The 26,186-nt window shown below is 42.4% G+C and overlaps 1 protein-coding gene across 4 annotated transcripts in view; it reads left to right on the forward strand.

Moving 5' to 3' along the window:
• Positions 1 to 766: 766 nt before the first annotated feature.
• Positions 767 to 26,186, forward strand: part of SLC4A5 (solute carrier family 4 member 5) — a 611,906-nt gene continuing 586,486 nt past the window's right edge. For 3 of the 4 annotated variants that reach the window (XM_086943571.1, XM_086943570.1, XM_086943572.1), the window contains exon 1: positions 767 to 950. In XM_086943571.1, the coding sequence (XP_086799697.1) occupies positions 893 to 950 (58 nt within the window). In that variant the 5' untranslated portion in view covers positions 767 to 892. The remainder of the gene's footprint in view (positions 951 to 26,186) is intronic. The other variant, XM_086943573.1, reaches the window with a different exon arrangement.

Consider the following 26,186-nt stretch of genomic DNA (forward strand, 5'->3'; position numbering starts at 1 on the left):
GACCCCGCCTCTCGGCTTCCGAAATGTCCCCGGCATCCTCCACAGTCAGAGAGGCAGCCATTAAGTCTGGACAGGCGGATGGGGCAGGAGAAATGCAGGCGAGTATGCAGACTGGCACGGAGCTCTCTAAAGTACGCCCACCACGGCCGCTATCTTGGCCAAGCCCCCCCAAGACTGGAGCTTCTCAAAGGAAACCACTGGTTCCCCAACATCAAACAGCATACTGCATGGTTAAAATACCACTGATACTAAAACGCCAATGATAGAGAAAGAAGAAACAAAGCAATGAAGTAAAATAGAACAAAAGGAAAGAGGCAAACCCCATTGGGGGGTGGTTGGAGTAGAAGGGTAATATGCCCCCAAGAACTTTGAATCAAAACATAGCTTATGAACAGCCAAGAAACCTCCCTCCCAGGAAGACTTAGAAAGAGATAACATATTGAGCACTCTGCTAGCCACGAGAAAATAAATTACAATGTGGAAGATAATTGAGGAGAGACAGATCTTCTAAAACGAGCCATTAATGCTGGTCTAAAGAGTACACTTTAGCAATAAAAGTAAATTGCTGACTTGGTCTTTCTTGCATTAACCGAGTTGTAACTCAGTGTTTGCTTGGGATTTCATTCATTGTTACCGTGGTTTTCACTAGTTTCTGATAGGGATTGTAATCTAAAGTTGTTTTTCAAAAGTGTCTCCATGTTTACGCCATTTTCAAGGTGCGAGTCTAAAAACACATAACTTATGACTTTGTTTTGCAGAATATCATTCGATTTATATTGGAGTGCCAGCACCGCAAAGTTACAGGAGGAAGAGACGTCGAAGAAAATCAACATCCAGTCGAGAGAAGAGTAATGAGAATGAAAGATACTGTGAGGCACATGAGAGGGCAGACATGGATGAAGGAGGAAAATATGCCTATGATAATGGAAATGACACCCTCAGCAGAACAAGTAAATATTTGTCTCTAACATTGTTAGGCATTATTAAGTATGACTTTCGGGCTGCCAGGATTTTTAAAGATAGGGAGTTATTTATTAAGTGTTGCACAAGTGTGCATGTGGTACTATGCAGCTTTGCCCTGTGCATGCAGGCTTTTGTATTAGTAAGTAAATCGATGCAATAATTTGTACCAAATTGCCCCACGAGAGGGCCTGGACACATCCTTAGTAAATATGGACCATAGTGAGCATATTGAGGTTGTGGAAATTTAGATGTGGCCCACTATAGATTACAACCTGACAACTGCCAGTCATTTCAGGTGATACACAAGGACAAAAGGATTGACAAAGGAAATGGGCTTGACCTTGGTACACATGCAATTTTTGCAAGATGGGTCTGCAGCAATAAACATGTGAAGACTAAAAGTAAAATAAAAAAAACACGCTGCCACCTAAAGGTATTGGGACTGTGTTTTTAAAGAAAAAGAATGAAAAGAATAACCATTCAAATACTTGGTTTACCAGCTTTGGCACTGAAGTGTACTATTTATTACGTAGACAAGCACATGAGATCTGGCAAAATACCATGGCAAACTTAAATACAGCCAGTAGCAGAAGCAGGCTACCCTGTTGACCCAGTCATCCCACTGACTCATTTGCCCATGCTGCAAGCTGTTGACGACAGAAGCAAAATGTGACACTTGAACAGACCAATGGACAAAGAGGGTTATTTATTACTAGCAGCCAGTCCTGACCTTGTCCGGGAGCAACAGGCTTCCCTGACCCCTGCCCGCCCCGACATTGTCCAGCAGCCCGGGCCCCCACCCGGCCCGGCCCCCGCCTGCCCCGAACCCCGCCTGCCCCGACCCCCACCTGCCCCGCCTTGGGTCCCCTTACCTCAGTCACTGCTCCTCCCTGCGCCATGTCCGCCGCTCCCTTACCTCAGCCGCCGCTCCTCCAGCCTGTCCGCTGCTCGCACCGCCGCTAGCCTGTCTGCTGCTCCTCATGTGACCACTCCTCCCCCGCGCCATGTCCGCCGCTCCTCGTCGCGCTCCTGGATGCCGCTCCTCCCCGCGCTCCTGACGTGAGCACGCACATCGCGACCGGCGATACTTCGGAGGGACTACTTTTTTTTTTTACTGTACATTTTTTAAATAACGTTTTTTTAAAATTTATATAGCCTATAACCATCTACACACCCTGACGATTCCAACTGTGTATCGGGTTTGTGGATTGGCGCTGTGGTTCCCGAGTTTACCCGGCTCAAAGGCTGAAAGTTCTTCCTTTATTATAGTAGTATAGATTTATAATCTCTTAATAACATGATTAGGGTGAAACAACTAAGCTAGACCTGATAGGAGAAACGAAAAGAGAGACAAGAATACATGTGCGTTTAGTACATACAAATTAACACAGTATTCCTCAGTTTATTTCCTGTTTGTGTCTCAATATGTATGAAATATTCGTATAACAGATCTGCAAAGTTGTATACCACATAATGGTCTCCTTCATGCTCATCTCCTGGTTTGTGTGTTGAACTTCCCATGGAGAAGCTGGAATGGCAGAAGAACGAAAACTAAGTCCCTGCATTCCAAGGAAGTTCACAGTTGAAAACTATAGGCATGGAATGAACTCCAACATTTATTGCAAAGTCTAATTGCATGATCTGCAGCTGCCAGGATTTAGGGCTAGATTTATATTCTGGTGCACGGCCGTTTCTCCTCCAGGGCATTGGAGTAAATTACTCCATCGCCCTGACAGAGATGCCACCCGGCAGATTAGAAATGACAATAGGCAGACTTCCCAAAGCATCAATGCTTTTTGCAGTTTGGTGCAGAATCCCGCCAAAATTATGGAGCCATGTCCTAAACTGTTTTCTTTTTTCTTTTCAAAAAGAAAATCCCGACATGAGATTTTCTTTTTGAAAATAAAAAAAATAATGCCGCCCTCGCCATGGGAGTGACCTCCCATGGCGAGGGGGCCATTTAGTGTTTTTTACTGTCCCTTACAGGTAGGGTTTGCCTGGTTGTGATGGACAGTAAAAAAGTATATATGCCCTCCCATCATAATTGAGCAGATGGACGTATAGACAATCCTCTGATGGCTCTTACTATGTCAGGCCTCTTGAGAAGTGCGGCCACGGTTGTGACAGAGTAGTCATGGCTGTGGCCTAACTATGGTCCACCTATATATATAAATCAGGTGGGTGGACCACTAAGTTGGCCAAGAGGGAACACTGTCGCCATAGCAACTCACTTCCCTCTCCACCAACATATAAATTATGCCCTTAGTCACTATCTCCTGTTGGACCCTTCTCCTTGCCTCTCCCCTTATTCTAGCTGAGTTATTTAACTTGGAAAATATCAGCAATTCGAGGCAAGTCAATTTTGTGTAAGACACACCTGGATTTGAATCGTAATAACCAAAAATACAGCCATGGCAGTTTTTAATGTTTGTAGCCAAAGAGAAATAATAATTTAATTTCATTTCCAAAATACATGCTTAGTGAATTGTTCTGTGAGGTGAGGTTTGGATGACTGCCTTGCAAATTTAGTGAAATTCTAATACAATACTGCATGTTATTCTTGCATTTGTAGGAGGGCAACTAGAACATTTTAATTTCTGTATATATGCTCTTTAAGTTATAATTGTAATAAGTTATGAATAAATATTGGTGAAATGTAGTGCATGTTTAAGCTGAGAACACTGAACAGTCCCAATAAAATATCAAGAAACCACTCTTTGAAGAACAGCAGGATTACAAAATTCCATTGAGTTCTGAATCATCACACTGTTAACTTAAATTGACTCTTTTGCCAACAAAGGCTACATTTAGACTGTGGACACAGGCAACAGGCAGCGGGTGACCTAGCGGCACATTAAAACCCCTCATGACGGGAGGCGTCAGCAAGTGGTCAACATGGCAGAAGCGCCTTAGTCTAGCACCAGAAGCCCTTTATCAAATCCTTCATAGTCCTGCCAGTAAGCGGGCAATTTTCATTCTGGCTGCTCGGTGCGAGGTTGCCAATGACCCGGGGAATATCCCTTGGGCGCCTCCACACTATGCATGGAGCAGAGGGTATTGAATTGGGTGTCTGGGCAGTGTGACCTGTGAGGCGAGGTGTGCAATTCCCTTCCGTGAATTTCAATCCACTGCAGAGAGCCACAGAACCGAAGACCCTGGGTCTAGCACATGCACCTAGACAAGTGACGGGCCGCCTATTGCTTAGGTGACTGCCTAGTGAATGGGAGAAATCTCTACGATTGAGGCATCGCTACAGGGACAGGCCACATGCTCAGCGGAGCACCGTTGGGCCTGAGGCCTACTTGGATGGCCGGATCCCAACTCAGGTCGTACTGGAGGAGTTTGTGAGTAAACTATTGGGTTTCCATCGCATCGACCCGGGGTTCGTGTTGGATAAGAAATCCCCCACTAAGGACAAATACTGCGGTGGAGCACTTGAGGATGAGAACTTGAGACGCTCGGGCAAGTTCACCGGGGCTGCTACCACGTGGGTGTAGTGGGGGCTGGGGCCCTTGTGGGTCGCACTGGATGGTAGCTGTGGGGCGCCCGCCCTTCCTTCTACATCCAAGCACTCCCTAATGTGATCCATAGACATGTAATTCGCATCCAAAATAGACTGGGAGCCATCTGGTATGCACTAGGTGGTATGGCCCCTCCAAAAAGGTGCGTTGGAGAGTGAAATGCCTCAGAGGGTCTGTTGGACTAAACCTATCTCCGAAATACTGAAGCAGCATTAAGTAGGCATAAGGGGAAAAGGCATAAGGGCCAAACTATGATCCTGGCTACCAAGAAATAGGGGTGCACGCCCAAGAATAACCTTAGTGAAAATCGGGCCACCGGGGTAAGAACCTTGGTACACAAGAAGAGAACACCGGGGGTGCCCATCAGAGGAGAAGGGTGCCTCGGCTGCAGAAGCAGCCCGGCTAGGTCCTGGTGCGGCTTGTGGTCCCCCAACTGTATAATCAACATCATGATACCTCAGACCTACGGTCACCATGTCAAAGGACAATCACAGGGGCCAGCCATGAAACAGAGCACCCTAGATAATATGCCGGGTGGCACCAGCGCCTCTACTGTTGCAGATGCACCTGCTACTAAACCAGACACCACCGCAATTCTAACAGCAATTGCCCAGTCGAGAGACATGCTTGATGCTAAAATAGGGGCTGTTGGTGCTGATGTTATGTTACTATGTCAGGACCTGCCTAATGCTTGGAATGGGTGACCCAGTTCGAGACCAGAGTCTTGAGGGGGCGGAAGATGAATATAATACTCTGAAAGGGAGGGTCAACACCCTAGAGACACTCACACAAGGACTGGCCACGCTTGTGTAGGATGCTGAGGGTTGGACGTGCCGTAACAACTTATGATTTGTGGGATTTCTGGAGGGGTGAGAGGGCAATGATATGTGCACATTCCTAGACCAGTGGTTCAAATGCTGGATTTCGGATGGAACTCTGTTGTCATGTTTTTTACTGGAACAGGCCCACGAGCCCTCTCTGTTAAGCCCCCGCGGGGCGCTTGTCCTCGACCTGTGATCACTCGTATCCTAAACTACTGCGACTGAGGCACAATCTTGAAGCAACCCTGGGCACAAGGAACTCTCACCTTCGCATCACAATCAATAATGATATTCCCTGACTAAACCAGGCTGGTACAGCAACAGAGACAATTCTTTACAGACACCAAGGCACACCTGAGGGAGCTTAAATTTCCATTTATGCTGCTCTTTTTGGCCCACTTGCCAGTTAGCTACCAAGATCGTACACCCTTGAGGAGGTCTTCCAGTGGATTGATGAACACCGAACAATTAAACCCCATACTCCCCCACCTAGGGGCTCGAATTCGTCTTCTGTGGATCCACACCAGCAGCAAGACAACAACCCAAAAGATAAATGCCGGCACAGATCACGATCCTCCTGGCACTCCCCCTCTCAGGGAGACAAGCAGCTTGAGAAGCTGGATAGTTGATTCAGATATCCCTCAACGGTGGCAGTCTAAAAGCATGGAACAGGAGGAAGGAGTAATCCATATGCAAGGCCTCCGTAAACCGGCAACTTTAAGGGATTTTATATTCGAGCTGTTGAACTAGATCCCAAAGTCACCAATTTGAGATGGGATCTATTGGGAACCATTAGATTGTTACAGTAGTTACCCCCTGTTGGGGTGGGACCTTCTTACAAGCTGCGGCAGATACTTCACTGTTTTCTGAGGTATTGGGGTGGGGGGAGAGGGGGAAGGGTCAGTTGATACGTTTGTTATCCTTTGAGACTCAGAAATGACAATTTCTTGTTACACCTTCTTAGTTTGTGTATTGTACAGCTATACACCTGCTATGTGAAGTAGCATGACAATGCCGTTGAATTAAACAATTCCAATGGGGGAAATTAAAATAGTCACCTGGAATGTCAGGGGTCTCCTCGATAGGATTAAATCGGGGGCTGTATTAAGACATGCAAAGCGTCTGGGGTGGATGTCCTACTACTGCAAGAAACTCACTTGATAGGGACCAAGGCCCCATGCCTGCCTAGATTTGGTTTTACACAAGTCCTTCATGCGGGCTTTGCGAGAGGTTCCGGGGGGGGGGTGCAGTTATAATCTACAGGAGAATCGTATTCCCACAGACACGTACATGGGCAGATACACAGGGCAGATATATATTTATTCAGGGTAAGATCGCTGGGGAGCCAGTGGTACTGGGAAGTGTATATGCTCCTCCCCCACTCAGCCAAACATTCATAGAACATGTTGTTGATATATGGGGATATATGGGGATCTTTGCCCGATGTCCTTGCACTAATCGGAAGGAACTGGAATGATTTTATCCACCCAGAACAAAATAGATGCCGTCCCACGCTACTAACCTCACGCAGAGGGAATCATGCCTAGGACCATTGGTGGAAGCCCTGGGTTGGACTGACATTTGGAGGACATTGCACCCAGCAGACACTGGTTTCACATATTTCTCTGCAGTGCATGGGTCATTTTCCAGGTTAGATTATATCTTTATTACTCGCGCATATGCATTCAGAATGATGGGGGGATATCCTACCGAGAGGCTTGTCCGACTGTTCTCCTGTTCAACTTAAGGTTGAGATAGGCCCGGGTAGGTCAGCATTTTGTTGTAAGCTATCGCCATGGCACCTACAAAACCCAAGCTACAGAACATGCATACATAAAGCTGTAGTAGAATACTTTGCCTTAAATGAGGGAAAGGTGGAATCCGCTACAGTTTTGTGGGAGGCTAAAAACCAAAATCTACACACAAAACCCCAGAGCTTTCTAGGGGAGGGAACTAGAGGCTATGGGGTGTTCAAGGTGAACTGGTCTCCAAACCTAATACGCACACACAAAAAGAAGCTACCCTGAATAAATATCGGATTCACAAAAAGTGACAAGCACTAGGCACTACTTAGTGGGGTGCCGGGCTTCTCAAGTAATGTGAAGAACTGTCCTCACACACCACCAGGTTTCATGCGTTATCATTGGCAGCCCTCACTCTCTAGAAACTGTTTGGTAGAGAGTGGGCCTACACCTGTAGGCAGGGAGGCACTTCTAAAATCTAAGTGGGGGGCCTGTGATAAAGTAAAAATCAGTGGAAACACCTAAATAAATGTATTTATGAGGTGTTTACATGATATTAAAAATCAATGTGGGGATTTGGGGAACTAGTACCCTATCACCACCAGTGTCATCAACATGTTTCTGCCAAATTGGCCCAAAGGGTCCGTGGCATTCATCAGGACGCAGAAACTAGGGCTCCTATCTAACAACTTATGGTTTAGATATTACCACTACTTAGGGTGACCTGTGTCATACTCAAACTATTTCCTGGGAACGCAGGTCGACAATCCCTCTATCTTTATATGGTGAATATACAATGTTACATTGCGGTCTTCACACCGCGATACCTTTACAACGCAGGCATCAAAACGCAAGTTGTTAAAACGACTTGCGCTCGAGGGCGCTGGACTTAGCAATAGTATGACTTACTATTCCAACTCCAGCCTTTGTTGCAGTAGGGAAGGTTTTGGAATAGTAAATCATACTATTCCTTAGCTTAGAGTGCCATCCAGTGCAAGTCATTGTAATGACTTGCGTTGTAATGCCTACGTTGTAAAGGTATTGCGGTGCGAAGACCGCTATGTAACTGATGTTTCCCTTATATGGTATATCGGACATCTTTAAGATGGCCTCTCTGCCCAAATTGCTGTATCAACTGCGATCTTACCCTTATCCAATCCCCTTGGCCTGGTTTCGCCAGGTTAAGGCAATGCTGGGACACTTCCTATGGGGGGTGTGTGGCCAGAGTGGCCCTACTTATGTGCATCTAGTCCACATACTGCGGTATCATTGCAGCTGCCGAATTACAATCATATCATGCAGCGCGCACCTGCAGATACTGAATGAGTGGTGGTATGGGTCCAAAGAGGATCAGTGATATAGGCTTGAGCAGTGGAAAGTGTAAGAGCCCTTGGGACACATACTCTTATATAGTAGGACTGACCCTAAAGACCTTCCCCCAGCAACAAGGCTGGTGATTATGACCTGGCAACAGACTCTTCATAGAATGGGCTGGTGGGGTCGTTTAACACGCGATTTGGCAGAATTTCTACTCCCGTAAATCGCTGATCAACAGTGATCAGAAGCTGGGACCAAAATAGAATATCCACCCTGGGGGACGTTTTGAGGGATATGGTACTCATGTCCTTTGAGAACCTTCATAAAGAATTCTCTATGTCCAATATGCAATTCTACAAATTTCTACAACTGAGACATGTCCTCTACGAATACTATAAAAACCTGACTATGCTACCGGAATTCAGTCTACTGGAGGGCAAACGTTTGATGGGGGACCTTGGGGATCATAGGATTTCAAAAATGTATCCGTCACTTGTTACTAATAGTCCTACGAAAGTACACACTTTAAGAGCCACATGGAATAATTACATCAGTCCGATCGTTGACGATGAATGGGCCGAGGCACTCCAATGACCGTGGGAAGCAGCTGTCTCGACCCAACTCTGCCTCATCCAAATTAAATACCTACATAGGGTATATTATACCAGGCATAGATTATGATTGCATCTCCGCGGTGTCTTCGATGTCAAGTGGAAGATGGAACATTCATACACACTATATGGTCTTGCCCAGCTCTAGAGCATTTTTGGCGGGGGTATTAAATTGCCTGGCAGAAGTGTTGGCCTGGGACATACAGAAATCCCCCAAATTAACACTATTGCACTGCATGGACATCATAGGGGGAAAGCAGGTACAAAAGACAATTTTTGTTCCAAGGTCTCACATTACCAAAACGAGACATTGCCAGACTATGGAAAGCAGAGGCTCCGCCCCAGATACCGCTTTGGAACTCAGGCATGGATTTCATTATGGAACTGGAACTTCCTGTGTTTATAGCCCGAGGGTGCCCGCAAAAGCACACCACAATATGGGCAAGGTGGGCCACCTATAGAGGATTACCCCTATAAATGTATAAAACAGCAGATGGTCATGTAACAACAGAAGAGATAGCATAGATGCATGAACGACGAGTCTAATGACTTGTCCATAGATACAAGAAGTGGATATACAGCCAAGATCATGAACATATATAGGTGAATGGCATAGTTAGAGTCGAGTTTTTGTTAGAGTTACGATATGGGGGAAGATATTTCATTTGGAATAAACAGGTGTGACTGAGAAATGCTGTATATAATTGTTATGTGATACAAAGAACTAATGACACATGATGTGTGAATACCCTGTATGGTATATGATAAAACGAATACATCGTATTTACAAAAGAAAAAAACTCATGACAAGCCATCTACCCTTATTTGTGAGAGGGCGAGACTACAGCCAGTTGGGTTGCCAACACCACAAGACAATCTGGTATAAAAACAATATAGCTTTGCAGTATACGGCCACAGTTGCACGACATTGCTGGATCCATTAGGGAAAGATTAGAAGGTGTCATTCTTTGGCATGTAGACTTAATGAACATGACCGTGCTGCTAAATAACTATGCTACATAACTGTGCACCCTGCTCCCAAGTTACCAATGAAGAGCTATATAAACAATCAAGCTGAAACCCCCATGTACTAATCAATAACGATCTTCCCTAACATATAGTGTATTCATCAGATATTAACTGTCAATAATTGAATATATTGAGCAAACATAGCCAAGCCATCTAATCATGACTGAGTCATTGACTACTGATGTTTGTGTCCTGATACTCTCCAACCTAGTTTCAGGAGTGTACTACAATATCATCTAATGTCATGTGGCACAGAAGTGTGAGAAACCAGAATAATCGTTCTACTAAAGAGTATATTTAAAGTTGCCTCTTTTCTCTTCTGAGCATATTGACAAAGCAGATGCGCTATTAATGTGTAATACTTTCTTCAACTAGGTCACCAAAACGTTTTATTGAAGTAAAGTCCTTACTCCTACAGATACCAATTTCCCCCAACAGTTAATAGAGTCATTTTTCCAAATATTCATGACTTCGCCTACTGTATTCGCAGCTGACTTGTAGGAAAATAACTTTAAAGACTTGGATCACTGCCAAAAGGAATGAGGCCCTACTTATGACAAGGCCACATGTTGGATCTAATTTTCAGAGTCGAGGTCAAGTTGCTATTTATCCATCTACTCTTATCTAATGATGACCAGTACTTATCATGATTTTACAGAATTCTCACACTTTTCCATCTGACTAAAACTCTACCAAGGAACCATCTACTTTCTTAATATTTATGTATAAATATTGCTGAAATACGTTTGATTTTACACCTATTAAGCATGCCCTATGCCGAATCTGAGCAGCTATCCATAGAAACCCTGCTAGATTATGTTATCACTTGGATTTAAGTAGCTGTGGACAATTGCATTGAAAAATCTGACAATAGCAGATCAGGGTGAATTCGGAGGTCACCCTATGTACCCAGTGCAAAAAAATGAGTATCTGTCAGGGAAGAGCTTATGAAAAACACAAGCTGAAGCTCCAAAAAACATAGCGATCCAAGAATTACTGGTGTACAGAGAAAATCCTTTTAACCATGAATACGCATTGTACCTCGGGTGTCTTTCAATCCACCATCTTTTCCTCTCAGGAACTATGTGATTCTATTGCATTCTTGTTCAGCTGAAAAAGTGGATAGGCTCTATGGCAAAACCAGTGCCAAGTGAAGGAGCTGTAACTGCCATACACAGAAGAGTCTTTAAGTACTACCTCTAAATGCCAGCATTTTGAGCCACTGTTCCAAGTCTACTATCTGATTCAGGATAATGCTCAAGATCTTAACTTAACTCTTGTCTAATTATGATATTTATATCTCTGTCCCTTCTCATACTGTCTAAGGGCCTGATTATGAGTTTGATGGTTCGTGGACCACCAAACTCATGGTGGCACAGCTGTGGCACCGTCGTATTACAACTTTGGTGGTCAGACCACCATGGGACTGCTGCCACTGCCACTGCCGGAGATCTGAGGTCCCTCGGCAGTGGCGCTGCTGTCTCTGGCAGCAATATGCTGGTGGTGCCACAAAGCATATTGCGACTTTCAAGACTGTGCATTGGGGTGTATGAAGGCAGGAACATGTTGTGCCCCCTGCGTGCATGTACCCCTGTTTCGGCACAGCATCAACTGCACAGTCCATGCCGTACAGGAAGGAGCTTTGGTGCTCCCTCGGTGCTGCTGTTCTAAGGCTCACAGATGGACCTTAGAACTGCACCACTATGGGGCCGCTAAAGCACTGCCTGCCAAACCACAAAGAGACTAGTAATCTAACAGTTGGGGTCAACTTTGGAGGTGTGGGAGCAGAGCAGTGGTGTGGCTGCCTGCTCTTTTACTGCCAAAGTCGTAATTAGGCACTAAGCTATGATTGACATCTGTTTTTTGTTTGCCATTATCCCTAACCAATTATTACTAGCATATATTACTAGCATGACCACACTTTTTAGTCAGCCATATGATGATCCAACTGACCTCATAAATTACCTCTTGATCCCCAATATAGTAGCAGTAGTAAATTGTGTCTATATAGCACGTGGTACAACATTTCTGCCATTTTTAGCACTGTAAATTCCAGATGTTGTTCAATTTATGGTTCTCAATTTACTGACCTCAGAAAGATGGAAGTCTAACTCTGTCTTGCAAGTATTCAGAATTGTGATCTTCAGATTACCTCATTTATCAAAGATAAAATATTCAGCTCATTAAACCATCCAAGTCAAAATCAGCCATAATTCTGAAGAGGATCCTAGTCAACAGGTTTAACAGGTATACTGTTACAAATTTAAAATTCTGGTACCTAAAGGAAACAAGGTAGTCTAGTAGGCAGACCTTTGGTTGGTGGTTATGATTGTCCATGGTCATCCTCAAAGAAAATGATTAGACATCTCTGAGTTACATATGATTGAGATCCTTCCTATACCCTGTAAGTACTTGATATCATTAGGTTTCATCTGTTTTACATTAAACACTTATAGAAAATACTGCCACCTCTGATATTTTTTGTGATAGTAACATTTTGTTGGAAAATCTTCCGTAATGCATGCAACATATGTATGTTTTTATGAATCTCTAAAACAAAGTTACAAAACAATCGTAAACAAGCATTGGTAATGGAAGTTGGTCCCAGCTTTAAAAGGCAGAGCATTTAGCTTGGCCAAAGTTTTTTGCAAATTGTGTACCTGCATCAAGATGCAGGTGCACATATGCCCATCAATCTTGTAATGTGGTTTCTATTAAAGAAAATCTATTCCCAGATGGCTGGAGTGGCACATCGTTGTGCCATAGAAGTGTGTCTCTTGATGTATGGTGTGTGCTTGTGTGTGTGTCTATGTGTTGGGACTCATGGCAGCTAATTTTAATTTACGATTAGAAAATGGGAGACAGCAGCGCTAGAACAGTATATTCAAATGTAAAACAAATTCAAACTGAAGCAAGTGCAAAGCTCATAAAAGGAAGCAAGACCAGAAATACTTTTTAGCTGCCAGGCTGTCTTAAAAAAATAAAATGTAAAAATATGTAATAGTCATTTGAATGGGAAGCAGGACAGAGCATATGAGGGAACCTACGTGGGAAGTGAAAAGAAAGCAGTTGTTTGGGGAGGATCCAAAGAAAAAATGAGAGAAAATAAGGACGTTCATGCACTCCTGATGAGTGCTGAATACCAAATAAAAAGAGTCCCCTCAAGCTTCCCGTAGAAGGATACAACTCAGCCAGTCACAATACTGAAAGAAGGAAATGCTCCTGGGCAGGACAAATGCAAGAATTGTGAGGAAAGCCATCAAATTAAGATCTGCCAAATGAGACAGACACCCAATTATGAGCATGAGGCTGATACATAGACCAATCAAGTTATATGCTATGTGTTAGAAACAATAGGTATGTCTAGAGACAGCCCATCATATTACAGAGTAAAACAAATGTCACATAAAACCGTCTTTCAACTTTGATCGAAATACCTTTGTCATGTCAGGATTTTTCAGCAAGCCTATTTTAAGAATTCTTTATGATATTGTTTGGTATTGGGTTGGGAACTATACAGTTAATCCTGAAATAGTTATTGCTGGTCTCTAAAACTGTTACATACTGAGAGATAAAAAAAAGTTATTTTATTTCATAGATTTCCTGGTGAAGTCAAATACCCTACGAAACACTGAACCATACACCAAACCTAAGTTGCACGTGTAATATTGCAGTAAAAGGCAGAAGAATACTCCAATTTATTAGTCTGGAGTAAGCCAAGCCTGATAAAAGTTTGACTTCAGCCGAACACAGTTTAAACTACCCACCTCAAACATAATCTGGATGGTAAACAACCTTTACAACAAAACTTTTACAACGCACTACCATTACAACGCGGTCATTACAATGTAAACCATTACAACGCATTGCGCTGGGGGGCGCTCTAGGATAGGGAATAAGTTTAATTTTCTATCCAACACCTTCCCTAGTGTCCACGGGGACTGGAGTTGGAATAGAAAATTAAACTGCTCACTATCCAGCACCTCTAAGCGCTATGCGTTGTAAAGGTATGCGATGCAAAAACCGCGTTGTAAAGGCAGGCGTTGTAATAGCCTGCGTTGTAACATCATACATCCAATCTGGATTGGTAATCAATGCAATCTTATTTCCATTCGCAAAACACAGACTTGGTTTACTTATCTAAAAACGGTTTCTTATCTATCATGCATTGGCATTGCTCTGTTGGCTTCTGCTTCTATCTTTCCTTCTAAACAGTATTGCCTACAGTTAATGATCTACAATGAATTTAAAAATGGCCCTTCACCAGTGCGAATATGGAAGATTTCTCTGGACATGACATAGACACAGAAGTATTCCCTTACTCTATTTTATTCAAATTTCCTGATGTTTTTCAAAAGACTTCATTGCAACAGCTAGCACACTTCCAACTCAGCTACACCTCAGAGACATCTCAATTCAAACATCAACACAAATCAGGTGAGGTGCACCAGAACATGCAATCATCACTTCATTGCTACTGATACATGTTCACCACACACATGATGCCATTTGCACTTGCCCCAATAGTTATAATATAGGACCCCATCTTAGCAGTAATACATGCATATTGATGATACTCAGCTGCATTATGAGGCGATGGACAATATTGCGAGTCACGTATGTGTCATGGACTGTTTCACACTTCCTTTAATTTATGTGGGACTTCCAAGAACGGGGTCCTGCTACTTTGGTCTAACTAATCCACTCTACCATTTGAGTGAGCTCCCTGTTTCTTTCACTCCTTTCTATATTCTGAAAAACCTGGGAATTATCTTGACACAGTTTAGTCATTTATCCCTCAAGCAAACAGCATGAACACATTTGCATTCGTTGTCACCAGCTCTCCCTGGTCCTTGCAGATTTCTTCTCACGGATTGACTTTTGCAATGGCATTATCATGGTTCTTCCTCCTAAAAATAGGTTGGTTCCATAGGGTGCAAATAAGGTGAATTTCCTCACATTCAGCCTGAAATAGTCAGACCACATCAGGCCTTCATTGTTGACTTTCTACTGGCTACCAGTCAAGTCTCAAGATAAGATAGGCTAAAACTTGGCAGCCTCGCATGCACCAATGCAACCCTTTATCAATCTACATGTCTGTTTCTTGCACATTGAGATGTCTGGGATGGTACATCTATCTCCCAAACCTAGTGATCTCATGCTAGTGAATAAGATACCTATGTTTTGTTGCCCAGAATAGAACTGCTCTGAACGCAATGTAATGCAAATGTTTTTGCTTGAGTTTTTATTTTTGTCCTCATTACTCCATCAGTTTCTTCTAACGAATCAAAGAACCTCACTGAGATTGCTGCCAGTATCTTGTAGACTCCACCAGCACAACATGTAAAGGGTAATCATTGTACAAGGCAACTCCTATTGCAATTCAATGTAGTTCTTCCTTACTTCTCATAGCTGTTCAAATCATACGCAGTATCCATTTGAGATACATAGTTAACATGCTGCAACAATTCCTCGAAGGATGGAGGGTCACCTGTCTCCCACAGTTTACATATTTCTCTCCTCGCCAGCAAGACAAAATAGAAGATAAGCCTCACCTGAGGCTTATTTGCCATGATGTTAAGCTCTGCATCACTGCCAAAAAACATCCACGGGCAGCTTACTTTAATTTGGTGGTCGGATATTTCACAAAGGATCCTACGCATTCCGCTCCAATAAGGCGACAATGCAGGACAGTCCAAAAACATATGTATATTTTCCGCTCCTGGAGCTTTGCATTTAGGGTTGGTAGGTGCCTTACCGACCACTTTTTCCAGATTGCATGGAGTCCAATATGTCCTAAAAAAGGTAAAAAGATGGTTTCTCTTTAATGGCGCGGATTTTACAACAGAGTGTAGAGTATTTAAAGATACTTGCTACAATGGCCTTATTTTGGTCTCAGCTAGGTCATCCTTCCAAATCAAGTGTGATTCTGGACAATGATTGTCTGCAGCCCCGAGTAGGTCCCAGTACCAAAGTGCTACTTCATTCTTTAGAGTTATGCTGCTATCGAAATGGCCCTCCAAGACTGCAACTTGTAGTACCTGAACTTAGACAGTGCACCATCAGTAAGCACTACCATTGGATTCCATCCTGCCAATGTTATTTGGACAAAATATTGAGTAAATAATATTGGGATACAGAAATATTGAGTTTTTAATATTGTGATCCACAAATATTGTGATGCAGGAATATCGCTGACAAGAATATTGATTTTCTAAGCTAAGTAATATCGATGTAAAAAATATCTCTATTGTTAATATCATTTACAAAAATATCTATTTTGTAAATATCAATGTTTAAAATATCTATGTTGTTAATATCATTTACAAAAATATAATTGTTAATAATATCATTTGTTAATTTTCTGCTTTCTAAATGGCCCTCCAAGACTGCAAATTATAGTACCTGAACTCAGACAGTGCACCATCAGTAAGCATTACCATTGTATTCCATCCTACTAATGGTATTCAGACAAAATATTGAGTAAATAATATCAGGATGCAGAAATATCGAGTTTTTAATATTGTGATCCACAAATATTGTGATGCAGGAATATCGCTGACAAGAATATTGATTTTCTAAGGTAAGTAATATCGATGTAAAAAATATCTCTATCGTTAATGCCATTTACAAAAATATCTATTTTGTAAATATCAATGTTTAAAATATCTATGTTGTTAATATCATTTACAAAAATATAATTGTTAATAATATCATTTAACTAGAGTTATGCATTTTTGTATATCTTTTAATTGTATATGTTATGACTTGTTTGTATAATTATTGTTAATGTTTTTAAATATAGTTGTAAAGTTTTAGTTATTTTAGAATTTAATTTAGTTTAATTGTTTATTGTAATTAGTAGTATCATAGTGGGTTGTGGGGTATGTACCGGTACAGGGTGGGGAGTAAATTATTTATGATTAATTATTAATACATTTTTAATTAATAATAATTATTTTATTGGTAATTTATTACGTACATTTTGTAATTTATTTATGTTTTAAGTTTAGGTTTAGTTGTGGGTTGTGAGGTTTGTAGGGGTATAGGGTGGGAAGTAAATTAATTATAATAAATTAATAATTAATTTTTGATTATTATCAATTATTTAATTGATAATGATGTAAATTATGTAATTAATTCATGTTTTAGGTTATATTTTAGGTGCGGTTTGTGGGGTTTATGGGGTACAAGATGGGAAGTTAGTTAATTATAATTAATTAATGCCCAGCTCGGAGCATGGACAGTTGTGGGTATCTTGACAACCTGTGACTGCCATCAAGAGGGAGGGTTGATCCCCATGATGACTTCATCGCTCATTACAACCTATCCTCAGGTCACTTCTTGAATTACTATGCTTATTGAAGGCTTTTAGGAAACATTGAGGAAGAGACAGCCAAGGACCCGGCACACATGCATTGCTACAAGCGACGGTGACACTGAGGCCGGCAAGACACCTAATAAAATGGACATACTGAGCCCTCATGGAGATGTCAGAATGGCCTCTGATTTCATTGCAAGAGAAATGAGGGGATCTAAGAGGTAGAGAGGTGACAGAAGCAGAGTGGAACAAAGCCCAGTGTACCCCAAAGAAGATATATAGGAGCTACAACTTTAAGTACACTCAGTTTAACCTCTTACATATGACCTACCTCACCCCACACAGACTCAACATCATGTTAGGAACCACGGACTAGTAATGTCCCAGGTGCACAACCACAGGCACTGGATTTGTGCATATGGTGTGGGACTGCCCAGTCCTGCAAGGATACTGGCACCAGATCATTGAGATCTTACAGTAAGTTTTGGCACGCACAATACCCCTCACAGCAGGAGTTTGCCTCCTGGGCATGTTTCAAAGGCCTAAGGTCTCGAAAATGGGCACTAGATATGTAGATCTGGTGCTGATATTCGGCAAGGAGGTGTATAGCCCTCCGTTGGCAGACTGCAATAGGCCCTAAAGTATTGGATTGCTATAAATATGTTACGGCCTGGGCAAGGGCAGGGGAAAGGGTGCTGATAGAGGAGGACAGCTGGGGCATAAGAAATCACCCAATTGTAGGACTGCGGTTCAAGGTGTTGAGAGAATGGATACCAGTGGAGGAGACATGGTGGAAGTCTCTTCTGTTACCACACAGAATGCAGAACCACAAATGATCACCCCAACCCCTCTCAAACAGACCCAGTACAAGGGAGTAGACAACCCAACCCCCCCAAACCAGATTCTAAGATTAAGTACCCCCACATACAGATTGGAGCGTAGCCCATTACAGAGCGCAAGAAATTATGCGATGAACCAGTTAATAGACCTCTGAATGTTTTCATTGTTCAAAAGTTTAACATGCATTTTGTTTTAATACGTACTATCATAATGCACTGAGATATCTATCAGATGACAATAAACAAGACTCCCTTACAGCACACTGCGAAAGTTGGGCACTGAAGGTATTCCTGTACTGATACTACCCATAAATACAATGTAACTTCATATGTCATTAAAATGGTGATGTGTAATTCCTACGTCACTGCATACCTGGTGACATTATATTTCCATAGTAAGAGGCCTAATTATATATGTAAAGTATGTGAAAGAAAACACTACTAAAAAAAATCTGAAAAATTAAAATTAATTAACAAATAATTTGTAATTATTAATCAATCAGAGTACTTGTAGAGTGCGCTACTTACCCGTGAGGGTCTCAAGGCGCTGAGGGGTGGGTTGGGTGCTGCTACTACTCGAAGAGCCAGGTCTTGAGGAGTCTTCTGAAGGCGAGTAGGTCTTGGGTCTGCCGTATGTGGGTAGGGAGGGTGTTCCAGGTCTTGACAGCGAGGTAGGAGAAGGATCTGCAGTCGGAGGTCATTCGTTGTCTAGTTGGTGCCTGATGATGTCTGTGGTAGCGATGAGGGCTGTCTCGGTGCTGTGGTTTCATCTGAATCCGGACTGGGACTGGTCCAGGATGTTGTTGTCTTCCGGGTGGCGGGCCAATTGCCTGTTGACGATTTTCTCAATGACCTTTGCCGGGAACGGGGGCAGGGAGATGGGCCTTGGGATTCTTGAGGAGGGTGTTGATTTCGGAGTGCTTCCAGCTTTCTGGGAATGTCGCTGTTTCGAAGGAGATGTTGATGACCTTCCATAGTTGGGGTGCGATGGCTGCGTCTGCTTTGTTGAATACGTGATGTGGGCATGGGTCTGACAGAGATCATGAGTGGATGGAGTTCATGACCTTGCGTGTCTCGTCGTTGGACCAGGAGGTCAGGCGGATGGCGCTGGTGGCGTTCACAGGGGAGGTGGAGTCTGGCGTAGTAGGGGCGGACGTGGTGTTGAAGCTGTTGTGGATGTCAGCGATCTTGCGGTGGAAGAAGCTAGCTAGTGAGTCTCACAGTTCTTGTGAGAGCGGGATGTCGTTGGCGTTGGTGCTGGGGTTGGAGAGTTCCTTTACGATACTGAAGAGCTCTTTGCTGTCATGTGCATTGTTATCCAAGCGGTCTTTGAAGGAGGATCTCTTGTCTAATCTGATGAGATGGTGATGTCTGCGGGTGGCGTCCTTGTGGGCTGCGTGGTTGTCCGGTGTGCGTTCGTGGAGCCATATTTTCTCCACTTTCCGGCATGCACGTTTGGAGGTCTCGAGCTCGTCGGTGAACCAGGTGGCTCTCTTGCTGGCATGGCTGTTGATGGGTTTCTTGAGCGGGGCGAGGGTGTTGGCGCAGTTGTCGATCCACTGTCTGAGGTTGCGGGCTGCGGCGTCTGGGTTGGTGGGGTCGTTGGTTTGGTGCGGTGGTGCGTGGTTGGTTTCTTGAAGGTGAAATAGATGCAGCGGTGGTCGGTCCAGTGGAGTTCAGTGGTGTGGTCGAAAGCAACGTGGGTGCCTGTGGGGTGCCTGTGGGGAAGATGGGGCCCAGCGTGTGGCCGGCTGCGTGGGTGGGTGCGGTGACTAGTTGTCTGAGGCAGAGGTTGGCGAGGTTGTCGATCAGGGTGGCGAAGTTGGCGTTGTTGTTGTTCTCAAGGTGGAAATTCAGGTCCATGAGAAGGATGTAGTCCGTGGAGGCGAGTGCGTGGGTGCTGGCCAGGTCGGCGATGGAGTCATTTAACTGAGCCCGGGGTCCTGGAGGTCTGTAGATGAGTGTTCCTCTGAGGATGGTGTTGGGGTCGGTGTGGATCCGGAAGTGCAGGTGTTCGGCGGTGTTGAGGGTGTCGTCTGCGTGGGTGGCAACCTTGCGGGTGGACTTGTGGATGATGGCTATTCCTCCTCTGATTCCGTTGGCGCGATCCCTGCAGGTGATATTGTAGCCGTCCGGGATGGCTATGGCGATGTCGGCCGCCGAGGAGTCATTCCACCAGGTCTCGGCCAAGGGGGCCACGTTGGGGCGGAGGTGTCGAGCAGATCCCAGAGCTCGGCGGCGTGTTTGCGTGTGGAACGGGTAGTTCTGTCGCAGGTGAAGCTGCAGGTGCAGCAGGAGAAGGGTCTGTGGGTCCGTTTTGGGGGGGCCTGGAAGCAACTGTGGTTTCGCCCGGCGTTGAGTGCATGGAGGGTGCTGGCGTCCTAGTGGAGTCTGGTGTCGTGGCATTCGCGGGGTCCAGGGGTTCTGGCGCTGGGCGCGGTCCAGGCGTGGATGGGCGCAGACAGGCTTGTCTTAGGTGCGCCAGTGGCGCGCCAGCGGCGTGGCCGTGCAGCGTCTGGCATTTATGGGGAGGTGGGAGGGAGGAGCAGCTGGGAGGTGGGAGCAGCGAGGGGGCAGGGAGCGGGCCGTAGGGGGCACAGCGGCGGGGAAACAATGGGACCGAAAACAAAATGGGGCACGGAGGAGAAAAACCGAGTGGCATAGAGGAGAAAAACGGGGAACAATGAGGGGGAGACAGTGGCACAGAATCGAAGGGACGGAGGACACTACCAGCGGCAGTGGCAGCGGCAGCAGGGGCACACAGTCGGAGCTGCGTGGAGAGGGAGCGACCTACCAGGATGGTCAGGGGTCGCTCCCCCTCCACGCATTCATTATCTCATTGATAATTAATCATGTAAATTATGCAATTAATTTATTTTTTAACTTATGTTTTAGGTGCCGTTGTAAGGGTTTGTACAGGTACTGGTTGGGAAGTAAATTAATTCAAAATGTATTAGTATTCTATTTAAATGTTATTAATTATTTGATTGATAATTATTTATGCAGATTGTTTAATTAAATATATATTAGATTATATTTCAGGTCTGGGTTGTTGGGTTTGTAGGAATAAATGGTGGGAAGTTAAATAATGATAATTAATTAATTGTTAGTTATTTTTCATTTATTCTTTAATTGTTAATTAAGTATGTAAATTGTATAATTATTAATATTTTTAATAAATATTTTAGGTGAGGATTTTGTTTTTAGGGTAATTGGTTTTGAAGTTAATTATGAATTCATTTGTTGATAATTAAGTATGGCTACATTATTAAATATTTATTTGATAATTATGTTATCATATTTGTTAAGTTATATTGTAGATGTGTGCTGTTTAGTTTGTAGAGGAATAGGGCGGATAGTTATGTAAGTAATCATAACATAAAAAACATTTATTCATTTATTAAAATGTTGTTTTTTTCTATTATGTATTTGATATGTTAATTGTGTTATACCTTGTTTAATTCCATTACATTTTAATTGTTGGCTGGTTTGTGAAAATATAGTGTGAGGTTTTAATATTAATAATATTAGTTCTAATTGATAGTCATTCTTAAAAATTGTAATATTGTAAAATGTATGTTTTTTAAAAATGTGTGTTACAATTTAGAAATATAATTTTTATAATTATAATTTTATATTTTTGGGTATGTAATAGAGTTCTTAAAATATGTTATTTGTATGAAGGGAAGTACTCTCTTTGTACAGTAGAGGTGAATGGAGTGGGAATTTAAAATTGTACCCCTCCTGAGTCTAGCCCTTTACCTAGAGTTCACTGTATCGTGTGGGAATAGTAAATTGTACTGCTCCTGAGTCCAATGTTTTCCATACTGTTGCACCTACTGGAGTAGGAATAGTAATCTTAACCCCTCCATAGTTCAACACTTTCCCTACTGTTGCACATACTGGAGTGGAAATAGTATATTCATTATTCTTAGAGTTTACTCGTTTTTTTTAGTAGTGTTTTATTATTTATTAATATTATTATTATTATTATGTGTTTTTTAATTACATTTTATGTATTTATATATATAAATGTGTGTAATTTTTTACGTATTTGAAGTCAAATGTATTTTTATCAATTGCTTACGGTATAAATATATTAGAAACATTTTAAATATTTGTTCAGTTTATTTGTTATATTTATTATTTTATTTTTATGTGTAATTGTATATATATATATATATATATATATATATATATATATATATATATATATATATATATATATATATATATATATATATATATATATATATATATATATATATATATATATATATATATATATATATATATATATTCAGTCACCTCCTGGAAACTCTTCTCACAAGGAAAGAACTAGAGTCGGAGCCCCAATAGTGCGCAGAAGGGTTTATTCAGGCACAAGGAAAATGATGTGTGTATCTATGTATATATATTTAGTCATTATAATAGTGTATTTTAAAAACTTGGGAAAATTAAAAAATCTTGAAAACTAAAATATTCATTATAGTTAATATTTATTAAAAAAAATATATGTGTATATAAATGTATACGCATTAACATATGTCTGTGTATTCATTTTAATGTGTAGGTATGTAATAAGGATATATAAATATTTAAATGTTAGTTAAACATATTTAATATACATTATATTAAAGTTATATGCTAAAATATTTAATATTTACGCTTTTTTAACTATATAAATATTGTTTTGCTATTAGTGTAAAACAATATTTTTTTAGATATTTTTGCATTTACCAATTATATGTATAGAAAAACCATATTTTTGTGATCGATATTTTTGACACAATATTTCTGTATCACAATATTTTTGGTTTCTATTGTGTCAGAGAACCCCTACTAACCTTGTCCCATCCCTCAGATCTCTCCAGTAATTTATTTATGCTGGTCTCAAAGGCCTACTAAGTATATCTTAAAAAAATTCTGGGGTCTCAGGTGAATCCCAAATTTAGGCCAAGGATGAGTAGTAGGGAAGATTAAAGATTCTTCAGAAGAAGACCCATATCTTTAATGCAGCTACAAAGACCTTCAGCCTAACTTTCTTAAAATACTTTGGATCCTCACCTTTGCCTTTGTCCTAGGCCGGTTAGCATTGCTGCATACAATCTGCCTATGAGTTCATTATCTGGCTAATTAGCTAGCAGCCACATGTTTTTGGATTGAAAAGCAGCAATACAATAAATCTAGAAGTTAGTTAATTCCAGGTCTCCAGCAATCAGTTTCCTCCTAAGCATTTTGCATAAGAGCCTGATACCCTCTGAAACCCAAAGAAAGCAACTACTCTGCATTTCACTATATGCTCTTTTAGAAACATAAAGTGTATAGTATTAAACAAAAAGGAGATGTAAATTTTTTAAAAAAATTATTTTAACAAACATATCAGTCACAAGTATATCAGCATTTAGTACATCTCCACACAGTTATTTAACACAATACATATATAACAAAATGTCACTTCTGTTCAGCCTTTTATGTCGTATCTGTTCCATCTATTCTTTTTCATCTCCATCTCACTAGTGGGCGACATACACAGTTCACCCCGTACATATCCTCTGGATTTGACTATCTCCTTTTCTGCAATCATGCATTTATCTAGTTCCTTTGCCCACCTCCCCGATGATGGCACCTCAGCTGCTCCCCACTTCATCGCTAATGTGCGTTTAACCAATGTATATCCCGGGGTAACGCATTGTTGTTCCACCCTGTAAGGTCTGTCGCCTCCCATATGTTGAGGAGCCCCAATTGTGGTGTCATTTTAACCTCATTCCCTATGGCACTTTGCATGTGTTGTGTAGCCCTTTCCCATAAGGCCTATATATACGGACATTCCCATATGATATGATGGAAGGTTGTGTCCTCATGGCATTGGTGGAGACACAAAGCATCCTATCTACTCCCTATCTTTGCAAGAGTAACCCCAGTGAGGTAAGTTCTGTGCAGGACTTTTAGTTGGATAAGACGGAACTTAAGAGGAATAACTGCCTCCCCTGGGGACATCAACCCCGTTTGCAAATCGTCATCTTCAATTGGTCCAAGATTGGTTTGCCACTTTTCTTGAAGGGTTTGGAACAGGTCAGGTAGAATATTACATTAATTTCGATATGTTAGCGATACAGCTTTCTTTAACAATGGTACAGAGAGCAACCTGTCCTCCATGGGGGGATGAATCCGGTATATCCTCATTGCCTAAAAGTGCTGCTTTGAGGGCGTGGCAGATTTGTTAATAGCAGAAGACCTCCCCTGACCCAGATCATACTCCTCCTTTAATTCAGCAAATTTTAGTATCTTCCCCTTTTTTCACAAATGGCCTACTGTAGAGATACCAATGGTGTACCATCTATCAAATGCGGGTTGTTTACAAAATGTTCCTAGTTTTTGAGCTGACCACAATGGGGTGGCTTGAGTCAGTACATCTAGCCAGCCAAGTCTTCTATTGGCCTGAAGCCAGACCTCCACAGTATGGGCCATTGGGCCCATGTACCAACCCCTCCTAATGTTCAAATAGAGGGCCCCCAAGTAACCTTCCCTTCGCATTTGATATTTATCTAGGAGATATGCAGGGTCTGACTCAGAGCGATACAACCATTGGTTCACCACCACTAGCTGTGAAGCCCAATAATATATACGCATGCCTGGGAGTGCTACACCTCTATCGTACCATCCTCTGGTTAATTTATGTAAAGTGATGCGAGGCACCTTTCCATCCCATAGTAGAGTTCTAACCTCACTCTCAAAATTCTTAAAATACGATTCTGGGGCCTTATTCGGGCAATTCTGAAGGATGTACAGGAATTGGGGGAGAGCCAACATCTTAAAAAGGGCAGCTCGAGCCAGTAAGGAGAGGGGCAAAGATCCCCAGTGTATGACCTCATTACGCAGCTTATCCAGAGGCACAGCTAGATTTTTAGTGTAAAAAATATTAGGGTCAGGGATCACATAGATCCCGAGTTACTGGACTCCATCCACAGCTATCTCCACTTCGCATCCTGATGGGAGTTTAGGGATCGCAAAAAGCACTGATCTGGACCAGTTAATTGAGTATCCAGAATATTCACCAAAATTAGTGAAAATATTTAGGATTCTATGCACTGATTTTATTGGCGATGCAAGATAAAGCAAAATATCATCGGCATAGAGGGATATCCAGTCTTCCTGCCCTTCTGCCCACTTCAACCCCCTCAGCAGTGGATGTCCTCTGACCCATGTTGCCAGCGGTTTCAACATCAGTGAGAAAATCAATGGGGACAGGGGATATCCCTGTCTTGTGCCTCTTTTTAATGAAAATGTTCTGGACAAGCGATTGTTGACCTTAACCTAGCCTTTGAGATCCGTATAAAGTAGCTTGACCCATCCCAGGAGTTTTGGGCCAAACACTAGGCGCTGAAGCACCTCAAATAGATAGGGTCATTCTATTGAATCAAACACCATTCTAGAGTCCAGGGATAATACAACAGCATCTTCTTCAATGAAGTATTTGCGGCCCAAGACACTTTAAAGGGGACAGTTGTTTAGCACCGTGTTGAGGCCTGGCACAAAGCCAGATTGGTATACATAAACCAGTGAATTGATAACAGGGGCTAGGCGAGAAGCCAAGATTTTTGCGAGGATTTTCGCTTCAACGTAATCATTGAAATCGGTCTGTAGGATCCAAAGCTATCAACGGGTTTCCCTGGTTTAGGGATAACAGCAATAGAGGCTTACCTTTGGTCCTCTGGTAGGATACCTTTCTCATAGTTTTCCTTGTACATTTTTCTCAAGTGAGGCACGATGAGTGAAGCTGTTGATTTTAGGAATTCAATGAGGATCCCATTAGGCCCCATTGCCTTCCCAGATTGTATGCTATTTATTGCAGTGCCAATTTCATTGTCTGTGAGTTCTTCCTCCATTGCGTCCCTCCCTATCCTCATAGGACAGGGTAGGCATAGGCATATCTGCCAGTAGCTGGCACAGTGGTATTGACCGAGGGTGCACAGATCCTCTCCAGGTGATCCGCGAAGGAATCCGCAATTGTTCACGGAT

Source organism: Lissotriton vulgaris, chromosome 11 (genome assembly GCF_964263255.1).
Source record: "Lissotriton vulgaris chromosome 11, aLisVul1.2, whole genome shotgun sequence".
Lineage (NCBI taxonomy): Eukaryota > Metazoa > Chordata > Amphibia > Caudata > Salamandridae > Lissotriton > Lissotriton vulgaris.